The sequence below is a fragment of the Watersipora subatra genome, chromosome 3 (assembly GCF_963576615.1).
Source record: "Watersipora subatra chromosome 3, tzWatSuba1.1, whole genome shotgun sequence".
Classification (NCBI taxonomy): Eukaryota; Metazoa; Bryozoa; class Gymnolaemata; order Cheilostomatida; family Watersiporidae; genus Watersipora; species Watersipora subatra.
This window is the reverse complement of record NC_088710.1, coordinates 31797105-31823437: the sequence shown is the minus strand read 5'-3', so window position 1 is coordinate 31823437 and position 26333 is coordinate 31797105. Positions and strand designations below refer to the sequence as shown.

The window sequence follows — 26333 nt, the reverse complement described above, 5'->3', positions numbered from 1 at the left end:
GGCAGACAACTAAATTACCTGTCACTGTTGATAATCTGATTTTAACACCCGTGCAACGCCGGGCATTTCGCTAATTCTATCTATATAAGCATTAGCTTTCTCTCAAGTAGATACTAAATCCTGCATGTTAAAGCCAACAGAGCTCAACACATACCTACCATTATTACCTATTGCATGTAGCAGCAATTCCTTCATATGAGCACAAAATTTATCTTCAACTTCCTCCTCACCCAGCTTCATTCCTACCATTTGTACACAACTTTAAAAATAACAAGCCTTTTTTCCAAGAATTACTAACATCTTCACTATGTAACAGCAATGAAAGATTTTGTTGGATTAAAATCTCATATTTGCATCATAAAACCTTGATTATATTGCCACACAACGATTAACAACACTACGCAAACTCTAATAATACCATTGCCCTAAATGTATACCAAACACTAATTTCGAGGTATTACTTACTAACTGTAAAATTCGCAGAACAACTGCTACTAGCACTGCTACTACTAAAACTAAAAATGAAACAGAGTAGCAAGCACATAGTAACTACCCTGTCATGCTTTATCAACACTCACCATTTGTTTCAATAAATAACAAAAGATCCTTTTCATGCCCTGCTGCTATATATATATATATATATATATATATATATATATATATATATATATATATATATATATATATATAAATTGTTTCCTCACCCCGGTTAACCCGTATGGGTGGTAGTTTCTGCTCTAACTCGGGTCTCCTACCAGAGACCTGGGAGTTTGAGCACTCGCCTCAAGATCTTAGCTGTTCCCAATAGCGCACTTTTCTGCAACTCACCTGAGTTGATTGCTGTTGGTATTTGGGCAAGTCACATTTTATACGCCGGTGTTATTGCGCCCAGTGCCCCAATGACTACTGGGATTGCAGTTGTCCTTACATCCTAGCATTTTTCAATCTCTTCTCCAAAAGGGAGATATTTCTCTACCTTTTCTTTTTCTTTGCTGGCTATATTGTAGTCATTAGGTACTGCTATATCTATTATAGTAGCTCTCTTGCTCTCCTTGCCCACCACCACTATATCTGGTTGGTTTGCCAGGACATGCTTGTCTGTCCGTATGTAGAAGTCCCAGAGGATCTTAGCGCGGTCATTTTAATTGACCTTACCAGAAGCTTCCCACCAGTGTTGTAGTTTATTAAGGCCATACTCGTCACATAGACTTCTATACACAACACCTGCAACATGATTATGTCGCTCAGTGTATGCGTTGAGTGGCATACACTGAGCGCCATAGTCATATATCTATATGATATCATACATGTATATCATATATATCATATATATATGTTTAGGGTGCCCAAAGCCTGTAAACATTGCCATCCTATAGACCTACCATTTTTCTCAATAAACGAAAAAAATCCTCTTCATGCCCTGCTACATATATGTTTATAGCCTGTATAATGTTTATAGCCTGTAAATATCGCCATCCTATTATAGACCTACCAAAGGGGACCTGCTAGACAGTTCCTACAAGACAGTAGGTGCCAATGCAATGAGCTAAAATCGAAATGTCGGCTATATACTAAATATCAGAATTGAAATACAACATTGTAAAAGCTTCATAAGCACCTTATACAGTGTTTCCAGACTGAGACCATAAAATTTTTCCCCTCCTTTTCGCATTAACCGGAATTTTGAAAATTTTAAACAGTCCTATATATAGCATTGGCTTTGACTTTTGAGGACTCAGTAATAAGACAAATCCTATATAATGATTTATGAAATAATATAACTGTTTGATATAATATAATATTATTTATAATTTCTAAACTCTTACATTTAGCTGTCATCAGACTGTCCTAAAGTTTCACTGTCTTCTACATGCTCTTGGTGTTACCATCAAAATATACAACCAAAAACAACGGTTCATCATATATGTCTGTGTTACCAACAAACCAAATAAAAACATTTCCTGAATCTTCTGACAAAACAACTTCTCATATTAGTATAACTCTAAATTTGCAAGTTTCTGCCACAAGTACATTTTTTCTTGGTGTGGCTCAGCTATATATATGAATCTCAAAGTTTGTCATTGTCTATCATTACCTGTCTGTCTATAGCTATTAAAATCTTAGAATAAAAAGCTTGCTTCATCCCAGATTTAAACTCACACAGATTGCAACCACAAGTTTCAAAACATGTATCTAACCACAGAGCTACCCAGTACTTACACTTCCATTGCACTTACCTTATACTTTGTACCCATTTCCTGGTTGCACATGTTAAATGATGTATTATTTGATACCTTGCGATCATGGGTTATGATGCAACTGTTATAAAATATTTTTCGTATAACTATATGAGACATGATGCTTTTTCCTCCTCGCCATACGAGGGCGAATTTGTTTTCCGCCTGACGATATCAACAAAAACTTTTCTCAAAATTAAAATTTGGCAATTGTTGTACTGATTACGACAAAATATCAGAAATGTTATTAGGCTATTTGCCGAAATACCTCCCACAACATCGGAAAAGGATATGCGTTGCTTGCTATCTCAGCTCAGCCTTATTCGTTACGGTAAAAATGGATTCGTAAACCGATAAGTGATGAAATTTTAGTTTGAAGTTTAAAGTTTAGTAAAATACATCCTAAAACTTTCTTTAAGTATGCGTTTAGTTAGCTAAATTCATTTAAGTTAAATTCAGCGTTTATGTTACATGTCTGTCTCAAAGGTAAGAACTCCCCATGGTATGTACTGCACGCAGTACATTGTAATGTTACATTTTCTTGCAGATAATAACCACTACAAACATTAGAGTTATTGTAGGTAACTATAGTTACTAAGGTTAACATATTGTTTTGTTACTAATTTTTAATGATGATTTGTACAAGGAGATGTTTGAATTAAATAATTACTATTATTACTATATGGGTTTCTATACCACTCTATACGATATTTTCGCTTTATGATGCCAACACTGAAACGAATTAAAATCATATAATTGTATACCAAATAATTATTCATTGTAATCTTAGCAAAACAGACTATATTCAGTAATTACTAACTAATGATTTAACATTTAAATTTAAACACCTTTACAGTTTTATTTTTCTACTAATTTGTTTCACCGAAAAACCTTTTTCATGATTTGAAATTTAAGTTACAGTTGTTTGAAAAAGTTTGAAAACCTTTACAGTTGCTTTATTTTTTCACATAATTCATTTGAACTGCACAAAAAACACTTTTCTTATGATATGAAGTTTAAAAGTTAGAATAGTAAATGTTGCATATGTTAAATAAAAATAGATTTTCTGTCCAAAGACTTTTTTATTACCCGGGCAATGCCAGGCATTCAACTGCTATCTGCATATAGCTGTTTTATTTATATGATGTTTATCAGTGGCGTTGGTAAGTAAGATAAGATAAGAAACAGATGAAGTTTTAACTCAATACTTCTCTTTAGTTCCCAGTGAACAGACCGAGTAAACATAGACACTGTTCCAACATCCGACAATATCAACATGTGAAAACTTCAACGAAACAGTAAGTCTGGTAGACTACTTGAAGTAGCCATACAACTAGCATACAAACCTATTCATCGTATCTCTTGTGTTTCCTTAAAAAGTTGGCCGCATCTATTCCTTAGATGAAAATTTGTGGATCATTTGTTATTTACTTGAGATATTTCACGTGAGATAGCAAAGCATTTAATGTACCACTAAACTGTAGCTGAGCTGAACTCCATCTGACTAACAAGAAAAAAAGGCAAAAAAACAGAGGATACTAGGTAGAAATAGCAAGGACATCAAACCGGTTCATACTGGATATGACAGTGGAAAATTACCAAGAGTGTTAGTGGCTAAGTGGAGATAAAAGATATGTTGACAGTATAAATACTAATGTGTAATAGTTTTACAATGAACTGCAATTGCCAAACCTTTTGCATGAGCAGACAACTCGTACTTTGTATTTCACAAAATTTTGCCCCGATTACTGTTCCGTAAGTTCTTTTGAAGCAATTACGCAGATAGAATGCTTTTCATTACATCCCACACTTTTTTTATTTGATTTCAAATTATTATGGCAACAGTGAAATGTTGAGTAATATTTATGATAGATTGGAGAAGAAAACTAAATATTTTTTATTTTATGGCAGCTGCAAGAGAACACAACTATGACAATTTAAAGATGAAGTGTAATAACAACAGTGTAATAAGTGAGAGCAACTTCATATTAACAGGTCACTAAACTAGTGTTCACATCAAACAAAGACCAAGAAGGCCGACCAGCAAAAGAACTGATGCTGAGAATTGGTTTGCACTTCCATAGTAGTCACAGGTAGTATATTCATCCCAGGCTACACATTCAGATGGCCCATTTTCAGAAGGGTAGTAATTCATGAACCCATAACACATCTCATCCTATAACACAAATAGTAATTATATTGTATACAAGAATATAATGATTTGCAGTAGATATGAGTACTACATACATTTTATTAATGAGTATGAGCTCTGTTAAGTTTCTATTAGAGAAGGTACTCGCGGACGTAAGGATTAACATCAGCAACAACTACTGAAGACAGGGCAGTATCCACCTGTTTGAAAATGGTACTGCGGAGAGAGTCCAAGAGGGGTACCGAATGCCCTCTCCGTGGGGGGAGAGGGGTCCGGGGGTTCTCTCCCGGGAAATTTTTTAATGTAACTAGTCAAAATGGTGCAAATCTGGCACACTTGGCTCCTGATGGGGCACATGTTCTAACAGCAAATTTGACATTATAATCCAGTTTTCTAAATATAAAACTGTTTATTGAGATTGTCCTTAACAACGCTTATTAAAAATATAATGTGAATGAGAGCTGCTAAAGGGGTTGGCCACAGCTAGCATGAGGTAGAATTATCACCGGGTACAATGCTGAATGGTGTAGGAGACGAGTAGTCTCTTATGAAATAATTTAATTAAATAATATTGTAGAGTTAAAAAGTAAAGTTAATAGAGTACCATGTTAAAAGTAATGCACTTATACTATAGTCTATAATACTGAGCAAGTAGTAGTAGATTTAAGTTTGTGCTATGCATGTTACATGCATAGCACAAACTTAAATTTATTTCTATGAACAAAATATTTTGTACATAAGCATTCATTTACATATCTACTACTACAAAAAATACAACCACATACAATTGTCTCTGTATGAAATGCTTGGAAGCATTCCTTTTGGTAGAGTCCAACGCTATAACGTTGACGTGTGAGCTACCGTAACAATCGTTTTTCTCCGTATATTCCAAGTATAATAAAAATCTAAAAAGTTTACATCATTTCTATCATCGGAGTTATTGTTATTCTAATCACACCAAAAATCACTTACGATCGGAGGATCAAATGATATTTTAATTTACCGTTTTGAAAGTTGAGCCGATGTTGACTGGTATTTCCAGCTGTTATTATTTTCCAAGGAGGCGCGATTTCTTTAGCACCAAGCAACGCCTTTCGGATAATTGTTTCATATTTTAGTTTATCGACTAATATCTTGTTGATGATATTTAAAACTTACTAGCATTCAGATCCTTTGTTTAACGTTACGAGACGGCAGCTTTATAAACGTCTACCAAAAGCGATATAAATGCCTTTTCCCCACGCAACCGATAAACTACATTTTGGTCATTTTTCCAACCAAAGTATTAAAATCAAGCAAAAATGACGTGAATTCCGAGATTTTGAGCCTCAAAAAATGGTACTGCCATGGCAGTAGCTGCAGTATAGGAAGATATGGCCCTGACTGAAGACACTCTTACCGAAGTTCCCTCTCCATACTGGGTAATCTCATCCTTTGATGTGGATTTGTATGTGCAAATAGTCTTCACCTCATCTCCTTTCAGCAACGGGATCGGAGGGTCAAATCTATGAGAAATGAAACATATCACTATTAGTGTATTCAATTAGCTTTCTGTGTACTGATATTCATGAGTAGAGATAGAAGCCTGTGGAACAATTGCATTGATTACATATTAGATACAGTTTACAACTTTGACAAGAGACTGTCTTTCAAACGTTCAGTCAGATACACTCAAGTACAATCACAACTAGTTAATTAACTTTAATGTATAATAATAATTATAATATATTATATTAATTATTAATAGATGCTTTGATAATAAAATTGAATCCTAGCTTAAGATCCATGATAGACTTTTTATAAATTCAGCATCAGTAAATCCAGCAGTGAGCATTTGAACAATAAACTAAGTACCCTACTAATATAGCCTTATATCCTTACACATTTGTGACGGGGTAGTCATAGCTGTACGACGACTCATCAAACCAGGTGTTGATAAGAACTCCATCACGCCATTGCTCAATCCTTCCGGATGAACCTGCATAACTCAGATGATTCTCGTTTGTGTTATTGAGATATGTTGATTTATTAATTGTGGTATTTTCTTAAGACTGATAAAAAAGGAAATATTGGCCACTGTTCCATCGATAGATAACTTTATAGCATATAACTTTACTCAACTGACTGACAACAATAACCACATAAAAAAGGGATCTACTAAAGCACAGGAACAAAATTATCTACCAACATAACTACACAAGAATACAATTGCCCACCAATATAACTACACAAGAACCTACATGTACCAATATAACTACACAAGCACCTACCAATATAACTACACAAGAACCTACCAATATAACTACACAAGCACCTACCAATATAACTACACAATCGCCTACCAATATAACTACACAAGAACCTACCAAGATAACTACACAAGCACCTACCAATATAACTACACAAGCACCTACCAATATAACTACACAAGAACCTACCAATATAACTACACAAGAATACAATCGCCTACCAATATAACTACACAAGAACCTACCAATATGACTACACAAGCACTTACCAATATAACTACACAAGAACCTACCAATATAACTGCACAAGAATACAATTACCTACCAACATAACTACACAAGAACACAATCACCTACCAACATAACTACACAAGAATACAATTACCTACCAATATGACTACACAAGAACACAATCGCCTACCAATGTAACTACACAAGAACCTACCAAGATAACTACACAAGCACCTACCAATATAACTACACAAGAACCTACCAAGATAACTACACAATAACCTACCAATATAACTACACAAGCACCTACCAATATAACTACACAAGAATCTACCAATATAACTCACAAGAACCTACCAATATAACTACACAAGCACCTACCAAGATAACTACACAAGAACCTACCAATATAACTACACAAGAATACAATTACCTACCAACATAACTACACAAGAACACAATCGCCTACCAATATAACTACACAAGAACCTACCAATATGACTACACAAGCACTTACCAATATAACTACACAAGAACCTACCAATATAACTGCACAAGAATACAATTACCTACCAACATAACTACACAAGAACACAATCGCCTACCAACATAACTACACAAGAATACAATTACCTACCAATATGACTACACAAGAACCTACCAATATACTTCTTACCAATGTAACTACATCTGGACTCATGTGCGCATCAGCAAAACTAAAAATTGACACTTCGCAGTCTGTCCTTTGACCCATAGATATGCTGTTGCATCACTTCCTTATGGTGCTAATGACCCAAGTGAATAAGGGGCTTTTTTAAATCACTCTGAAAATCAATGTACATGCCCTGTTCCTCAAACTTTCTATCTTAATTGTTAATGTTTGTAAAGACCAAAGATCAAGCATTTAGGTCTAGTTTTATTAGGTTTGTCCACATCTCCATGTTACCTACAAATATACTCGACCAACAAACCGATAGACATTTTTAAAGTTTCATATTAATATTGAGAGTAAATTTTATACCAAGTACTGCTTTAAGTTTTCTGGAAAAAGAACATAACTTAGTTCGTGCTGAATCATTTAATTTTTCTTTCAAGATTTATATTGGTCAAAATACTGTGAGTTGTTGAAAATGAATTCTCAACCCTTTTTGTGTATGATATTATAAATAACTTGTGAACTTGAAATATATTGCATTTATAGCCAAATAAAATAGTCTATTGGAGACACAAATTAACAATTGAGTTGCTTCAGCGCTAAAGGTTTGGCCATTTTGTAAAAAAGCCAATGGTAGAGCTTGTTAATCTGGAACTGAAAAAAGTTTAGATACTGACCAAGGTAGTGCATATGCAGATGGGCTGACGTGATGTAGATTGGGTTCTCCAAGATTTGCTCAAGACAGTCTTGCGGACATGTTCCAGTAATGGTGAAGGCACTCTCCCCAGCAGGTATAGTCAGCTCTTCTTGCCCAGTTATAAGTGTAGCCAAGTTGTTTGCTCTTAAGTTTGGTGTCAGGAACAAAGTGATGCCTGAGGCATCGCTGTAGTAACAACATAGTTAACCATATAGTGAGATGAAAAAGTTGGAATGTGGAAATGCCACTAACTTGTATAGAGACTACTATTTGTGGTCTGTAAAAACACAAACATTTACATAATCGTAATAAATAGTTCAGCAGTTCAAGTATTAACTCGTTCCAAGTTTTTCAGTATTAAAGTGCCGGAAATTATTGCAAAACCTTTAAGCAAATACGTAACTGTTAACAACCACTTGTAGACTCAGATGCATCTATATCACATCTGTTTCAACAGATATAAGAACTACTTACGTGCAGCATAAAGTGTGAAGAACAAGAGCAATTTCTGAAATGTTAGGAACCATGTTCACATTCAGTAGAGCTTGAAATGTTATTACATTCTTATTGTCATCACATAAATAATATGAAATTGGGGTATGACTCTGTTATGATATCGCAGATCATACATTCAAACCTCTCCACCATGAACTGATTAGCTAAAGAGTTATGCAAGCTTTTTACTTGAGTGCACAATGCTGTGTGGTTGCCTGGTTTTCTTTTGTTTTCTTAAGTGGCTATTGTATATGATCCATATACATAGAGGGGCTTCTACATCAACCAAACTTCCACTTCTACAACTTCTATGAACACAACTGTCTCATGTTGTCTTACTAACTAGTGACTAATTGATGATTCTCTACAAAGTACTTGTCCTCTTGCTAACTTACAAATAGTTTGAAGCGGATGTAGGGTTGTTCCAGTGATGCTCCATCATAACCTGTGTGAAATGACCTTTCCCTACCAAAAACCCATCATCTGACCTTTGGCATTCGCCAGATAACCCAACAGTCCAGCCTGCTATCATATCAGAACATTCCTCAAAGTACATGCCACACGAGGATGGTGAGTTGTATCCGCTCGCTGTCAATAAAGTATTAATTATAATTATTGAAACAGGCAGCACGTGTCAAGAAGAATTGTTATTCATAAAAACTTCTATATGATTGGCCAGTAAGTTTCATTTTGTCGTTACGGTCTGATATCATTCAATATGTTAATCAGAATTAAAACTGGCCTTTTGTTAACATCTGATAGGCAGATACTTCTTTGAAACTTTTGCTGTTATTGGTACGGTTATTTACTGTTTAGCCTTTGCTTCTATAAATTTCAGGTGAAAATTCTTTGAGAACAAATTTAGAAAAAATACAAACTATATAAAAATCTTCAAGCTGTGAATAGTCTTCTCTATAAAAATAATGGACTATGGGGCCAAACTAACAAAGGAAACATAAACAAGGACTATAGCAGACCTAAGGCTATATTAACAAAGGAAACGTTCTCTATAGCAGCTGTTCGTCAAAGCTTGTTTTTCCCTGAAATATGTTACCTGATTCTAATACATATAATTTACACTTGTTATTCACCATCTCAGTGTTAGGTAATGCATGAAAGACGATTCAGATTTTTCTGCTCTGAAACAGTACAAATGTTTGTTTATATTAGGTATATCAGGAAGTCATCTATACATAAGATGAATGATATTGAGTAGTACACTGGCTGTCCTGTGCGCTCTAATAAATAGTCGTATGTAATAGGCATGTGCACAATTATTCTTAGAGGCAGAAACGTGGTCGAGTGGTGTAGTGGTAGCATGCTCGCCTTAGAATCCAAATGTCAGAGTTCGATTGCTGCATGTTTGTTTGTCCAAATTTGTTTTTAATGCTCTTAGTGTGGCTCTAGACAGCCAGATGGACGGACACAGATCTTACTATAATTTAATAATTGAGAAATATAATGATTGAGAAAAAAGAGGTCATTGGATACTAACTAACGCATCAAAAAAACTATCTTCAAAATTGATTACATGAAAACTGAAATCGAGAAACATCAACACAATTTTTTGTATAGTTGGCAGGAAGCATATAAGTTCCTACTTTTAATTTCAATGTACTATTACTCTGGGTAAAGTTCATCTCATTATAATAGATAAAATCTTTTTTTTAAAGATCTGAGCTGAGCTGACTTACGAGGTGTCCCTGTGCAGCCGTAGACAACCGTATGGTGCATGATGTAGGGATTGTTTATAACCGGTTGGCTGGCAAAGAGGTGGTAGACCTGGTCATCGGGAAGATCAAATATCTGACACATGTAAGTTGTCTCTTGAGCTGGCACTGCAGTGTTGTCAAATGTTATCGTCCAATTTTTGGTATCTGCAAAATGATTGATAACCTTAGAATATTGTGAGTGGTCATTCCAAGTTTATATACTCAAGTAGTTGGATAGAGCTTTCCAGGTATTTCCTTTCTAATACTTTAAAACTTCAAGTTTGCAATTTACAATTGAGCTCTTTAAACACAAAAGACTAATTAAGATCTCTGTGTAGGCATTCACACAGCTAAATGCTATTGGCGGAGTTGGACTGGGTAAACACACATTCACACACACGCAAACATGCACACACACACGCAAACACGCACGCACACAGACACAGACGCGTACATGTATATTATAAAACTTCTATTTCACCGCTATGGCATTCTATGTTTCAAAGCTTTTGTAGTAGCGTTTATTAGAAGTGACATTTAATTAGAGAAGGTTGTTCTCTTTTTTGACCAGCTGACCAGAATTTTAAGATAAAATTTATTGAAAAACACATCAGAAATCTTTACGATTAGCAAAATATACCAATAGTGGATGATTACTGGTAAGTAATCAATAATTTACTGGTGAAAATCAAATGGCAATAAAATACTCCCACAATAAAGTGCTTTGAAGATTATTACACTCTTAATTAGTTGCAAATCATTTTGGTGAACTCCCGAGAGCCTAAAGATAAACATGCTATTTGACAATCCATTTTGCCCTTCTTACACTTAAGGGTTCTATTAAATATAGCGCTTAAATAGAGGTTTTACAGTATCTAATATAGTCAAATTTCACCATGCAAAGTTGGTCAGCTCTGAGACCTATCTCTTATAGAAACAACATTCTATGTAAGAGCAAGTTTTATAAAAATTCATAGAGAGATAAATACAAAAAACTAAATTATATGTAAGAAGAGCTGAAATAATAAACAATAAAAAAGTTGTTCCTATTATTATTATTATTAGTATTATTATTATTACTACTATAACCCTCGAAACAAATGAATAAAGATTTAAACATGGCGATGCTCAAACTCGAAGGTGAAACTTGGGCTAAATAAAGTCTTAACTATTTGATCATATAAATTGTTTTTTGTAATTCATTATTACTAATTTCAAATACAATTTTAAACTTGTTCATTTCCTGAAGACCTCTCTAGCACTGCACCCGATTCTTAAGACAAAGGTGAAGGGCTGAAAAGCATGATGTAAACTCACCAGGATGTCCGATCCCATCGCAGGTGAAGTCACCAATAGTACAGTCTATTTCCCAGCTGTTCAGTTGTAGGCAAAGATCAGAGTCTGTCGGCTCACATACTCCAGGATGAGACAACCCAGTAGTTAGCTCTGCAGCACCTGCACAAACGTGTCAACAGAAAAGCAACTAGACATGCATGTCAACAGAGGAAGCGGATAGATAAGGTAAAAAGAGACAATCAAAAAGGGAGATTAAACAAAAAATGCTGATTCATCATATTATTTAACTACTCCATAGGCTTTTTAATATAACCTATGATTACCTGTGCTACTCACATCTTCAGCTAAATAACACGGTTATTGATTATATACGGTATTGATAATACTTTCTCATGGTATTCTTAACAGGACAATAGAGATAAACTAGTTATAAACTAGGCTGTAGTTAGTGCTATTATATAAGTTATTCCAACAATAATGGCCTTAGTAAAGGATGGACTCGAATATGTGTTACTGCGATAGTTATCGAGAAAGACTAAAATCACAAAGAGATTTAGTAATTTGCGTAACTGTCTTCTCCATCAAGCTATTTATCTATAGTTCTCAAGCTATCCTATGCATAGCAGGAATTGCACATCAAGTCATCATGCTATTTCATACCATCTTTGTATTTGGTAAAGAGTGAAGTGCATGCAGTGGTTTAGGGTTACCACTAGGTGAATATGCCTCATTTCTACTCCGAACCTGTGTAGCCATAGATATAGAACCCTAGTGGAATTGAGACTTGAATGTTTAGGCATTTACTCAGCAAACTATGTTAGACTTCTATACTCTCCGCAATTTTTTAAGCTATCATATTGAGAGCTTAAAAAAGTAATATGGAAATAAACAACTCAATATATTGCATGGTCATAAGAATAAATGACCATTGAAATTGATAACCAAATTTATGTTTCCGATAACTCTTTATTTGTTCTGTTTAGAAGTAGACAACTCCAATTTACTAGTTTATGATATTTTATAGGATTCCATGTCTTTATTTTATAAAATAGCACATTCATCACAGGTAATTATCAGTTATCCAAGATTAGATTTCTACCTGATGTCCAGACACAATTCGGGTCCCCGAGCTCTACTCCATTTGACTGTCCATCACCGTCGGAGTCTGCCCTACATAAGGCCTCAGTCCATGCCTAAATACGGATAATCCATGCTTCTGTTTTACACATTTTTATTTGTAATAAAATTATGATTGATTACAATTCATTGACACATTTGAGGAGGATACACATATTATTATTATTATTTTTCATATCTGAACATATGCAAACATTATTGTTTTGACATTTACATGAAAACCTATTATTTTTTATTTTGAAGTTGCAAAGTCATTTAGTCAAAATATTAGTTAAAAATTTTACTATTACATTATTTATTTAAAATAGCATTACTGCCATTTATTTTTTAAATTTTAATATTGAAAACAATGTATTTACTCAAATATTTTTTTATGTTAGACTTTGGTTGTATAAATATATAATTTTATCTACATATATAAGGCACCCTGTGTCCAGTTATAGCAATTAAAATCTAGCAATGAATCATATGTATCGCATGGGCTCTGATCTCAGGACCTCCCATTCACAAGGTAACAAGCTAATCAATTAAGCTACACAGGATACAATGGGTAAATAGTCATTACCTGGGTTAAAATACGCACAGCGACTCCGCGTTACGAGTTACGTCGCTAAAGCTTGTTCTCACGGTTCTTATTAGTGCGTTTAACAATATGTATACTATCTTACTCAAATTAACCAATGGCTACTACATTACCTGCTAGTGTTTATAAGCTGTTTTTGTAATACCCGTGCAACGCCAAGCATTCGGCTCGCGTATAAATAAAGAATGAAAAAATGGATGATGTTATACCTCTAATTTGTTGAGCCGCTTAACTTCAGCCATTATATATGTAAGAGAAGAAATATATTTATCTAAAACCTTGCGTCAGAGTATATGCGGTTAGAGAGTTTTATGTAACAATTCCTATCAAAATTTATATACAAACAGACACGCAAAGGCTATATAGTCATACTTTGACATATGACTGTCCCAACATACAAGAAATTTGAGATACAAAAAGAATTCCGGGCAAATTTTTGTTTTGATGTAGAGGAAAATTTGAAATATCAGCATTAGAGTCGGTTTTCGATGCAATCCGCTAGGTGGCTGAGCATGCAAGAGGCCATTGACGAGAACAGCTATGGTAGGTTTTTTCCTTGAATTAGTTTTAACAAATTTAAAAAACCCGGCTAAGAGTGAATGAGAAAGCAAAACAAAAATAGCCAAGGCAGAAGAAAATAATAAAAAATGAAATTGACAACATAATTAGAATTCGGAAACTTATTTTTAAAAGTGTGCTTAGTAAAAATAGATTCGCTTAAAGGTTGACTTGCAACAAAATTTACATTACAGTTATTTGGTATCAAAAGGTTCACCATGTCTTACTCTGTTGTGTTGTAGGTGCAAAATATGCGGAAATGTGATCACAAGATCTTGAAAGCTTAAAAACCAACAGTTAATCCCAGCCATCACGAAAACTCCGTAGGTTGGAATCCCTCTCCAAAACGGCTCAAATGGGATCTAGTTGAACATGATGTGCTTCTGTTTACACTTTCAGGCAACTTCTTGATCAACATATCAAGTTCAGTGAAAAGAAACCTCAATGACCAGGGAGACACACACAGTTACAGAGAGCAATTTATGGTTGGATGTCACTCGTGTCACCAACAAGGGTGTCTTTTTTGGTAATTGAACCCTAAGCTGTTGTCTGCAGGTCAGGTGTTGTAGACTAGACCATCGCTTATAAAGATAATTATTAGTAAAGAGAAGTTTCTATTGTATATTTTACCTTGGAGACTTGTAAGTGAAAATCTGGTAGTAGTTTTGGTGGTTGAGTAAGTGATAGAATACTTACCTTTACTTACTGTAACTTACATTAAACATACATGTGCATATAGCTTAAATAAATTCAATTTAAATCTTCTTTTAACTTTAAGTTTTATTTTTTCCATTTTAATTTGAACTGCGAGTTTCACTTTAAAAAGACTTCAATGTTTCGAATGTTGAGACGCTGTTTGTTGAAAATTCATGTTGAGACTAACACTCGCTCAAATTTTTTTGTCAAATGTCACCAAATCCGTTGCAATGAATGTGCATCAAAATTCGACTGTGCTAGACTTTCTAGCGTAATGAATCGTTTGGCCTATTCCAACCAGGTTAGTTCAACCTAGCGTTGTTATAGAATGTTTTTTATGTAAAGAGGCTTATATGTCCAGCAATCAATAGCACTGTGATAATGAATGTTTGTGTTATGGATGTGTTGCTATTGGATTGGAGTGTCAGCGAATGCTATCAAGGATAAAAATCAATACAGTTCGATATAAGTTGGGAATTCCTAAACGAGGATATGCCTTAAACCATTGTAAATCAGTATCAAAGAACAGAAGATATCGTTGGTGCAAAAGCACTTTCCTTGCTTTGCTGCTGTAACAAAGCATAGTTTTTCTGCTTGTTTTCACTTTTGTTTTATCATTAATAAATTCGCTTAAACGATTTGCATGAAAATGGAAAGTTGTGAATAAATTAAAACAAATGGATGAAATGTTTTAGAAAAATTGACAAGAGTTGAACTACGGCAGATGTTCGGGTGGATGAGCAGAGATTTATACTGATTGTTACGCTGTCTCATAATTAACCTCAAAAAGTGCTGCCTTTTTTACTGTTACTGATGTAACTGATAAGTCATGACATGATAAATCTATGAAATAAATATTGACACTACAACTTGATTGCAAATTCTCTCTTGGATTTTTCTAACACAAATTCAAGTGATAATCATGAGTTAGATGAAAGCGCAATGAATTCACTTTTTAGCAGCAGTCTTTAGTTTGTACCTTCAAAATGTGACAAATTGTGTAAAACTTCATAAAAAAGAGAACAATGTTAAATTCTGATTCAAAGCTATTGTCTATAGGACGGAGTTGAGAACACAAATATTGAAGATAAAATTATAGGAGTTGTGATCTTTTGCACTTATATCGTATGTCAGCAACAATTTTAGTTTTTAACTACAAGTATTGATAATTTGTGTACTTACATTTCCGGCAGTTTGAAAGGCAATTCCAAATGGGTTTCTAGCTCCACCTCCTAGAACATTTTCATGCCCGACCCCTCCCCATATGTAGTTAGGTTTGCATGGGTGCGGTACGCTCGCCCCATTAGGTATGCGGTCCTCGTAAATGTTGTAGCCATGACAGGCAGTCAAGCATGACACAAACAGCGCTGCGCTACAACATGATTCAATTTTGCAATTACATAATTTTTGAACTAAAAGTATCTAATACATAGAGATCAGCCGACCAATCAGATTGTATATATATTAACCTCAAAGTTTGTCGTTGTTTATTTGTTTGGAATGTCTGGCTGTCCAGCTATAGCTATTAAAATCTTGGAAGTACAAGCTCGCTCTGCGCTATATTTAACTCACGGTGATTGCAACTGCAAGTTTCAAACTACGCGCTTACCACTGAGCTATACAGTCCTTATCAATCTGTCGCTCTTATCATATACTGTATGCACACGCATACGGTGCAAAAATGCACGCCAAATGTGCGCTTTTGATTATTAACTAATATTACCTTTAGAATTTGTTATTTTTTGAAATTGTTTAAAAGCTAAATTTTTGCTTCTAATACCTATTTTTTAACTTGTAAGTTTTAAATGTGCCTCTTTAATTTCAAATGTGTGTTACACTTCTATTTCCGGTTTTTTTAAAGGTTAATTGCTAAATCTATAAAGGCTAATACTTTTCACGGGCACAATTTTATTATCTTGAGTAGGAATAGCCTCTATATTTTCTCTCCGTTCGGTCAGACAAAGTACCAGACAAAGACAGTCCGAGATCTCATTTGTACATTTGTACTGGAACCAAGAGGTAGCAGTATTGTCTAATTTAAAGTTTTGATGAGTAGCTTCTGTTGGAACAGTAATCTTTTTTATACACGCACTTCTATGCACGAGTTGTTATTATTAATTCAACATATTCATAAAAAGGTCATGAAAAGGTCACTGTTCCAGCAGACGCTATCTATCAGAACTTTAAATATGGTGATACCGGTACAAATGTAAAAATGAAAAATCGTAGTGTCGTTGTCTGACCAAACGGAGAGAGAATGTCGAGGCTCTTCCTACGGAGAAAATGTAATTGTCTGCGTGAGAAGAATTGACCTTGGCCCCAGATATAGTAATTGAACCTTACGAAAAATATTTCTTAACAGGGCATGGTAACGCATGGGTGCACTGCTCGAATAATTAGCGTGTGCATACGGTAAATGGAATACGTAACGCTGGTTATCAAGAAGCCTTGTGTAGCGCCTGGATAAAAACTTGCAGATGCATTCATCGTGAGTTCAAACCATATGAACATATGAGTTTTAATTCCAAGATTTTAATAGCTATAGCTGGAACTACACACATACACACACAAGCTTTGAGAAATAGATGTAAAGATATGCTAGCGTATACTAGCGTATGTAAAGATATACTAGCTTATGTAGAGATATACTTGCATATATAACTATATAGATATATTAACATCATATAGATCATATACTTTTCTTGTAGTCTATTTATAAATCTCAATTATTAAAACTAGTTCATTGGCACTAACAACTTATATAAATGTTAATCATCACCTGATAGTCTGATATTGACCTTGAAAAGAATTGATTGTATGAGCAGTTGTAACTAGGTGCAATTACTATAAATTCACTATCAGAATTGGCGAGACTTTAACAAGAATCAAAGCTGTCACTAGTATTTACCCCATAGAGTAGCTGCCTCATCACAATTGATACTTACCTCAGAGTTTTCCAGCAGACCTCCAACATGGCAAATTGATAAGCTGGAAATTAGTGCAACATGTGATTAGAGAAAGAGAAATGTTTTTTGTGCTGTTGGGCAACTATTGTTGGGCAAGAGTTGTGAAATTTGGCCTAACCTTGAGAGCTTTTGTTGCTTCTATTGATCCGCCTATGCCTTTCATATGTTCATTTGTTGACTGAACAATGGTCAGGTGTACTGTGACCTAATACAAGTATTATACTTGAAGAACGTACATAATACTACTGACTGCCTCTATTATCATTCTTCATTCATTCTTTTCTGATGCGCTTTTAGGGCTGCCGTAATATAGGACTCAAACAATACTGCTTTTCCAATTTCTAACACAATCTAATAGTTAATGGCTAGTCACTAATTAACAAATTACAGCAGCAAATTTTGTTTGATTCATTGATTCTTTGTTGATTCTACAACATCCACTGCAGTTTATGCCTTGAAATAAATGTTTCGTTTAATTACCGTTAGTGATTCAATTATCTCAGTGAGACGTCTTTATCTTCAATCACATATCAATGTAGCCATTAGTACTGAAAGCTCACTTGCCACAGATGACGGAGGACAGGCTAAATACCGATAAACCACTGAGGTTAATTTATGCGATACAAACGATACATCATATAGTCAGGATCAAGAGACAGATAGATAACTCTATGGGTTTATGCATCGGCTGCTCCAATTACTTTCGTAATGCTAGTAAATAGAAACATTACACCGCATTCATGTTTCTCATGATTGTTCTTTTGTTCGTGATTGGCTGCAAGAAATCATATCGCTGTAATTGGGCAATACCGCACTTTGTGATTACGTCCTGACGAAAGCCAAAATATTCCTCAGCTGTGTGGATGTTTATTAGGCTATAGACATAAAATAGATTGTGTGACAGGCTCGGAATTCATTAGGTAAAAAGAAGGAACTTGCAGCTGATGATTTATTATTAGTATAGCAGGCTAAAATACGGTTTTCTGCTAAATAGTTGACTTGTAAAAAATATCTGAAGTTTCCGATTTTTTAAGAAAAGATCGGCCGATACCGATTCAGATACTTAACACCCATATTGGCACCGATACCGATTCCGATATTAGAATCGGGGCAACTCTACTCCTCAGCCCTATGAGCCTCTTCCACCTCGATGGGAACCCTACCAGCCAATCATGCCCATCATGAAGTGCATTCAACAGTAAGGCTCGTGCGCCCCCTGACTTCATATCTGTAATTGGCTACTGCCCTATGCTAAATGCCAACTCTACCAATCCAAGTACAGTGTATAATGTATTGCCACAGCTCAATCATATGATGAAAAAGCTTAATCAGGAGTTTTCAGTCATAACATTTGGTTTGGCTATTTACAAAGTGGCGAAAAAGGTACAATGGAGTTGACTGGAGGAGTTTAGCAAAACTATAATACGGCTCGGTGGTTTCTATGCTATCACAAACTTCTTGGGTGCCCTTGGCACAATGCACTACACCGGTGGGCTGAAAAAGATAATATCAGCTGCAGACATTTTCTCAGATGTGACTACCAATCAGGTGATGGCTGGGAAACACTATAACAGGGAAGTCAGACTGCACAAGCTGATTTATGAAGCAGTATCTCGTCAGAAAAGGGTAGCATTGAGTGACTGGCTTTCTGAAAAGGGAAATGATGATCCTCTTATTGAGATGGATGACATGGAGCCTGCCTGACGTAAAAGTATGACAGCCTTACTCAGCGACTTCGACATCTACATCGAGAGACCATCTGCAATGGGAACCTTCTACAGCAAGTATCTCCATTCTGTGCAAGCTATGTTGTCATTTATTGTGCAGAGAGGTCTGCTGACTGGCAGCTCTATCTGGATAGCCTAATGTCAATGTTGCCTACCTTTTTTGCATTTGAGAGGGTAAACTACTCAAGATGGCTACCAGTGTACATCACTGACCTGGTTGATTTAGAAGACAATGCACCTGAAGTCCATAACCCATTCATCAGAGGACAGTTTGCAATTAATCGGACAGGGAACAGATTTGCAGGTGTTCCAACTGACCAAGTATTGGAGCAAAACCATGAATAAAGATTCTAAAGGTGCAGGTCGATTGAGAGGCATCAGTCGGAATGAGAATTCTAGGACTAAATGATTCCTCACATTATACATCCAAGCTCATTTCTATGCTGCACAAAGATATCTTTGTGGCATAAACACTGAGGATCTCCAGTCACACAAAGACACAGATTCAACAACCAGTAAAGATGAAATTGATGTCCAAGAATTTCTAAGCATCTTAGAGCAGGCAGATATGTCTATTCAGATCAGGCACCACTTTAGTCAATCACACCACAGGATCAAAGCCAGACTTGGAAGCAACACAACAAATATTGTCAGACCACAAAATAGCAGCAGATCGAGCCAAGAATTTCATCGATGAATGCCTTCGTCAAAAGACCAAACATCTGGATGCAGTCATTTCCAAACAGAAGGTGCCTTCCTTCGACAAACTATCAAAGAGTTCTGAAACACAAAAATAGTAAAGATGAAAATGAAGAAACTACTAATGGCTAAGTTGGTAATATTAGGACAAGGTCGAGAGCTGGATATAAAAAGAATTCTTGAATATGAGACATGTGCTATTGCATTGGCATTATTCAACAAAAATGGTGACATTAGAAAATATACTAAATCACAGCTAGCTAAATACTTGGAGAGTTTGATGACAGGCAGCAATGTCCATGTCTGCAACAACAATGGAAAATCACTTGTGATTGATGGGATGTCTTTAGTACAAACGGTGAAAATCTTTTACGGTACAAAAACGGTACAAACGGCTCTGGAAATTTTAGTTTATTTGCTGCAGAACTGTTACCAATAATAAGATGAGAGAGTGAGGGTTTTGCTAGGATAGATGTTCTGTTTGATGTTTACTACCTTCAATCAATAAAATCAGCAGAAAGACAGCATCGCGATGAACAGAAGATGTGTGACATTGAGATTGGTGCTGAGGTTCGTATCCCGTTTAATTGGGTAGCTTTCTTAAGTAATATAACCAACAAGAACAATTTAGTCTCTCTTTTGATCAACGCATGGAAATCCCAACAACAGATGATGATTGCTGATACAACCCTGATAATGAGTGGAGTTGCAGCTTACAAAGTCGCGAATACATTGTCACAGACTTATGATCAGCTGATATCCAACCACGATGAAGCTGATACCAGGTTACTGTTGCATGCTGCTGATGCTTTAAAGACATCAGATACAGTAGTTGTCAGAAGTGTTGAGACAGATGTGCTTGTATTGGCAGTTTATCACTTTAAAGCTATTACCAACTATGACCAGGATGTAATTTTGTGGCTAGGCATGGAACTTCACAAGTGATATGTCTCAGTTCGGCATCTGGTTGATAGCTTACCCACACACATCTCTGCCAACATACTAGCAGTACATGCTTTGACAGGTTGGGACAGTGTGAGTGGGATATTCAGGATATTCAAAAAAAGAGCACTGAATACCATAAAGAAGACTGCAATAGATATGTCAGAGTTGGGAGACAGCAACTGCTGCAGTAAAGAAGTCATGGCAAACTACATGCAATTCATTGAAAGGCTGTATGGCAACTATGACAATATCACAAACACCAGGTACAAGATATTCGCCACCAAAGCTGTTGATAAAGAAGCGCAGTCGCCTCCAAGTCAGAATGCTTTGACCTATCACATCGCTTGGGCTTGCTACCAAGTCAGATTATGGAAACAGGCAATGAAGCCCATTATTGGCTTCACATCTCCTAAAGGAAAAAGCTGGGATGATCAACACCTAGACTATGGGATGAATCACTTATACTATGTGATGAATCACCTGCTCTACCAAGTCAGATGTCATGTGGATGCCAGAAAAAAGACTGCAGAAGCGCTCAGTGCAAGTGTTTCAGAGATGGCATGGTGTGTACTGATGCTTGTACCTGCAGGAACTGTCTTAATTATGAAGAAGTGGAATGATGAATCTTAAGACGATGAAAAATAAGGAGGCAATTATTACACTGATGTTTGCTTAAGTGTTGACATATCCAGATAACATATGAATGACTTTTCTGCAATTCTTGTCCAGGCATGCAATCAATGTTATTTGTTCAGAGTGATTTAGTTTATCTTAATTTTCAGAATGGCCAGATGGAAGACTTTGGATGAAATAGATAAAATGAGCACTATTTTAAACTCGAAACAGATTAATAAGATCGTCCATGACCCAGCAAATGACTACTAGTGTTAGTTTTATGATTATATGGATAATAGGCAGTTATTTAATTCTGTTAGTTCTTGTATTTTATCAATGAATTAGTTAAAATGCCATTTCTCTGTACAAGTCTTATAAACTGACCTAGATGTGGATCTTGAATGCATCAGATAGCACAAAAACATAAATAATACATATTTGGGGGATAACTCCGAAATAGACATAACATACAAAGCGCGTCAATTTTCTCAGAAGTAATAAGTCCAGAAAGATGTAATTCAGCATTCTGAACATAAACACATCGGTCATCATGATATATAATCTTCAGAAGTTAACTTATGGTTGAAAAGAAATGTCTAATATGCAAGGCCAAAAATGTTGCAAAAATATGACATGCCCCTGAATATTGCTGAAAAACCTCTGATCATAGAGTGATGTAGTTGAAAATTTAGGTATACAAAGCCAACAATATATTCAGCATAACATGTAAAAAAGAAGATTTGAATCAACAGTTATCAAGGTATGTATGCCAATATTTTTATATTCACTACAGTGAAAAAGCATACAAAACCTACTTTTACCCCGTTTACGCCCCTGTATTGTTTCATACGCATATGGTACAAAAAATGTTACTTACAGATTCCAAATTAGTGAACTCTTAGCTTTACAATGGTATATGGGACATAAATTTCTCTTCAATGAGCAAAAACCATACCTTGGCTCCCCCACTATATCAACTTTTAACAAATAATCACACTCTTGTTATCTCTTAATAAGTAATCATACTCTTAGCAACTCTTAACAAGTAATCACACTCTTAGCAACTCTTAACAAGTAATCACACACTTATCAACTCTTAACAAGTAATCACACTCTTGTCAACTCTTAACAAGTAATCACACTCTTATCAACTCTTAACAAGTAATCACACTCTTGTTAATTCCTAACAAGTAATCACACTCTTGTTAACTCTTAATAAGTAATCACACTCTTGTCAACTCTTAATAAGTAATCATACTCTTGTTAACTCTTAACAAGAAATCCCACTCTTGTTAACTCTTAACAAGTAAAAACACTCTTGTCAACTCTTAACAAGTAATCACACTCTTGTCAACTTTTAACAAGTAATCACACTCTTGTCAACTCTTAATAAGTAATCACACTCTTGTCAACTCTTAATAAGTAATCATACTCTTGTTAACTCTTAACAAGTAATCATACTCTTGTTTGTCAACTGTTTGTGAAAGCATAATAAACTCCTTAGTTTTAACACATACTGTTTCCTCAACACCATAAATTCTATTTATATAAGCCATAGCTTTCTCCCAAGTAGATCCTAAATCCTGCATGCTAAAGCTAACAGAGCTCAACACATCTCAACCATTATTACTTATTGCATGTAGCAGCAATTCCTTCATACGAGCACAAAACTTATATTTAACTTCCTCCTCACCCAGCTTCATTCCTACCATTTGTACACAATTTCAAATCTAACAAGCCTTTTCCCAAGAATTACTAACATCTTCACTATGTAACGGCAATGAAAGATTTTGATGCATATATAGCACATATTTGTCTCATAAAACCTTGATTATATTGCCACTCAAGCATTAACAACACTACGCAAACTCTAATAATATCACTGCCCTAAATGTATACCAAACACTAATTTCGAGGTATTATTTACTACCTGTAAAATTCACAAAACAGCTACTACTAGTACTAGCAAGTAGCACTGCACTAAACACAATACTACCATGAGTGAACACTATCATGATAACAAGCAATGAAACTGAGTATAAAGCACACAGTAACTAGTTGTCAACCTTGCCACCTTTTATCACTCACCATTTTTCTCAATAAACAAAAAAATCCTCTTCATGCTCTGCTACATATATGTTTATAGCCTGTATAATGTTTATAGCCTGTAAATATCGCCATCCTATTATAGACCTGCTAAAGGGGATCCGCTAGACAGTTCCTACAAGACAGTAAGCGCCAATGCAATGAGCCACAAACAAAGTGTTGGCTATACACTAAATATCAGAGTTGAAATACAACATTGTAAGAGCTGTATCAGTATTTCGCACAATGTTTCCAGTCTGAAGCCATATGATTTTTCTCCTCCTTTCGCATTAACCAGAATTTCAAAAAAATTTTATGAACTTATAGCATTGGTTTTGACAATTGAGGACTCAGTAATAGGATGAACCAAATATAATGCTTTATGAAATATCCTTCCTATTTGAGATAATATGATTTATAACGTCTAAATTTTTACGTAAGGCTGTCGTTAGTTAGTTGTCGTTAGTGTCCTTTACATGCTTGTGGTGTTACCATCAAAATCTACAACCAAAACCAATGGTTCACTGCATGTATATCTGTGATAGCAGCCAACCAAATAAAAACATTTCCTGAATCCACTGACAAAACTACTTCTCATATTAGCATAACTTCAAACTTACGAGTCACCCCACAGGTACATTTTTGCTTTCTGTGGCTCATATATCTGCATATATCTGTTTTGGTTACACGATGTTTATCTATTGCCCTACAATAGTGTATAAACATATAAGTGTACGTAAGTACAATGCAGGATTCAGTACCTCTTACAAACTTATTTTAGAGCCACTTCTTTAGTTTATCCTTATATTCACAGCGATGAATGAAATCACTAATAATGACAGGTTCACTGCACTTGAACCCCTCTTCATTATTCCATTATAATAATAATTCAAAAAGTATTCTGAGTCGAACAATCTAGTTTCAATGGCTGCTCCTCCATCACCTTCCAGAGATTTCAATTTTCTTACAATTTTTAACTTTAACCAAAAGCAGTTATGGATTTTGTAAAACCTGTTATAATGTGGCGAACTACTGAGATCAGGTTCTGCACAGAAACATGTGACTTGGTTTGAGAAGGATAAGGAAGAGATCTACGGTAAACATACAGAAAGCATTGTAAGTATTTGAACTAATATTCTATGTAAGTAGCAACTTTTTACTGTTTCTAACAAATACCTCAACATATCTTCATTTTAGTTACCTACAAATATTGATAATCTGTGCACTTACCCTTTCAGTCTGTTGAAAATTAATTCCAGATGTGTTTTTAGATTCTTCATGACAGAGTCCTCTCCATATGTAAATAGGTGCGCGTGGGTAGAATGCACTACCTCTATGTAGTCCATTTGACCTTGAATCAAAACAACACAGGCTCACATGTTCTTTGTTTGAATTTTTAATTTTATTTAGCAAAACAATTTTTCTTCCATATACAAGACCGCTATAATTGTAGGAATGTAAAATTTTACACTCATCATCTGTTAAAACCTAATAACTGGTATTTTCCATTCAGTTTTCACAAACCCATAAACTGAGTAAAATATGATAGGAATGCGGAAACTTTGAAGACAGGTTAAGATCAACCTATACAAACATTCCAACTTAATTATTACATCATCACTTTTGTGTGAGTGCATTTGATGAATATCCTTCATAATAGAATCATCAGGTTAACTGTTATAATTACAAACTGAACTTTAAAATGAGCGTCTGCAGTGATTCATCTCAGGACAGTGTAGTTTGGAGTCAGGAGATTTATGAGTTGGACTCTACAGTCGGTGATTATGAGGTAAAAACTTTCTAGTATCAACTTATTAGGCAGTCAGTTTCATGGGCCTATTGAAGATGGGTTAGACTTAAATACTTACAAGGAAAGGTGCCATAAGCCTAGTTATATAAGATAAAGCTACCTTTATAATAAATAATAGATAATATACTGCAATTGATATAAGATAATCCTACCTCAATGATGTAGACAGAAACTATTAAACTGAAAGTATAGAGGAATTAATGAAATCAGGTAACAACCTTTGCAGTGTTTCCGGTATGATAGGACTTTTATAACTCACTTATATTTGTTTTTATGTTTACAGGAGTGTGAGGTAATGGGAAGCATGAGACGACTCGGTGAGTGGATGGTGGTGAAGGGTTGTCACTGTAGCAATTGCGAAGGAATACGTATCCAATATGGAGAGGTCATTGAGTTTACTGGTAATAACCTACATATATTCTACGCATTGTGGTCCACTTCTTCATAAAATTGAAGTGGTTTTGTGATAATATAATTCAAGTTTTAGTCTTTTCATACCAGTAAATCATAATGAATAAAGTAATTATTTAGGCTCTCCTATTTGAGTAGTACATTTCAATTCCAAGTTTTTTGCTGACTCTGTAAGGTATCATTTTTTGCTGACAGCTTCTCATATGGGAAGATCACAAAGTTGTTTTGTTGAGGCACTTACACCTGAAAAAACTCTGTTTGTTATTGTCAGAAATGAAAATCGATTTTAAAAATATATAAAGTTCATATAAAACTAATGTCAATATGAATACCTTTACCATTTACTGACATGTTAAATGAGAGCAAAGCTTACTATT

General features: G+C 35.1%; 1 protein-coding gene across 1 annotated transcript in view; it reads right to left on the bottom strand.

Annotated features, from left to right (window-relative positions):
* Positions 1-4248: 4248 nt before the first annotated feature.
* LOC137390505 (DBH-like monooxygenase protein 2) overlaps positions 4249-26333 on the bottom strand; it is a 46071-nt gene continuing 23986 nt past the window's right edge. Inside the window, exons 4-10 of the mRNA XM_068076834.1 lie at positions 11746-11883; positions 10411-10593; positions 9112-9304; positions 8202-8407; positions 6271-6367; positions 5789-5894; positions 4249-4413 (exon numbers count right to left, since the gene is read on the bottom strand). Of these exons, the coding sequence (XP_067932935.1) occupies positions 4249-4413; positions 5789-5894; positions 6271-6367; positions 8202-8407; positions 9112-9304; positions 10411-10593; positions 11746-11883 (1088 nt within the window). The remainder of the gene's footprint in view (positions 4414-5788; positions 5895-6270; positions 6368-8201; positions 8408-9111; positions 9305-10410; positions 10594-11745; positions 11884-26333) is intronic.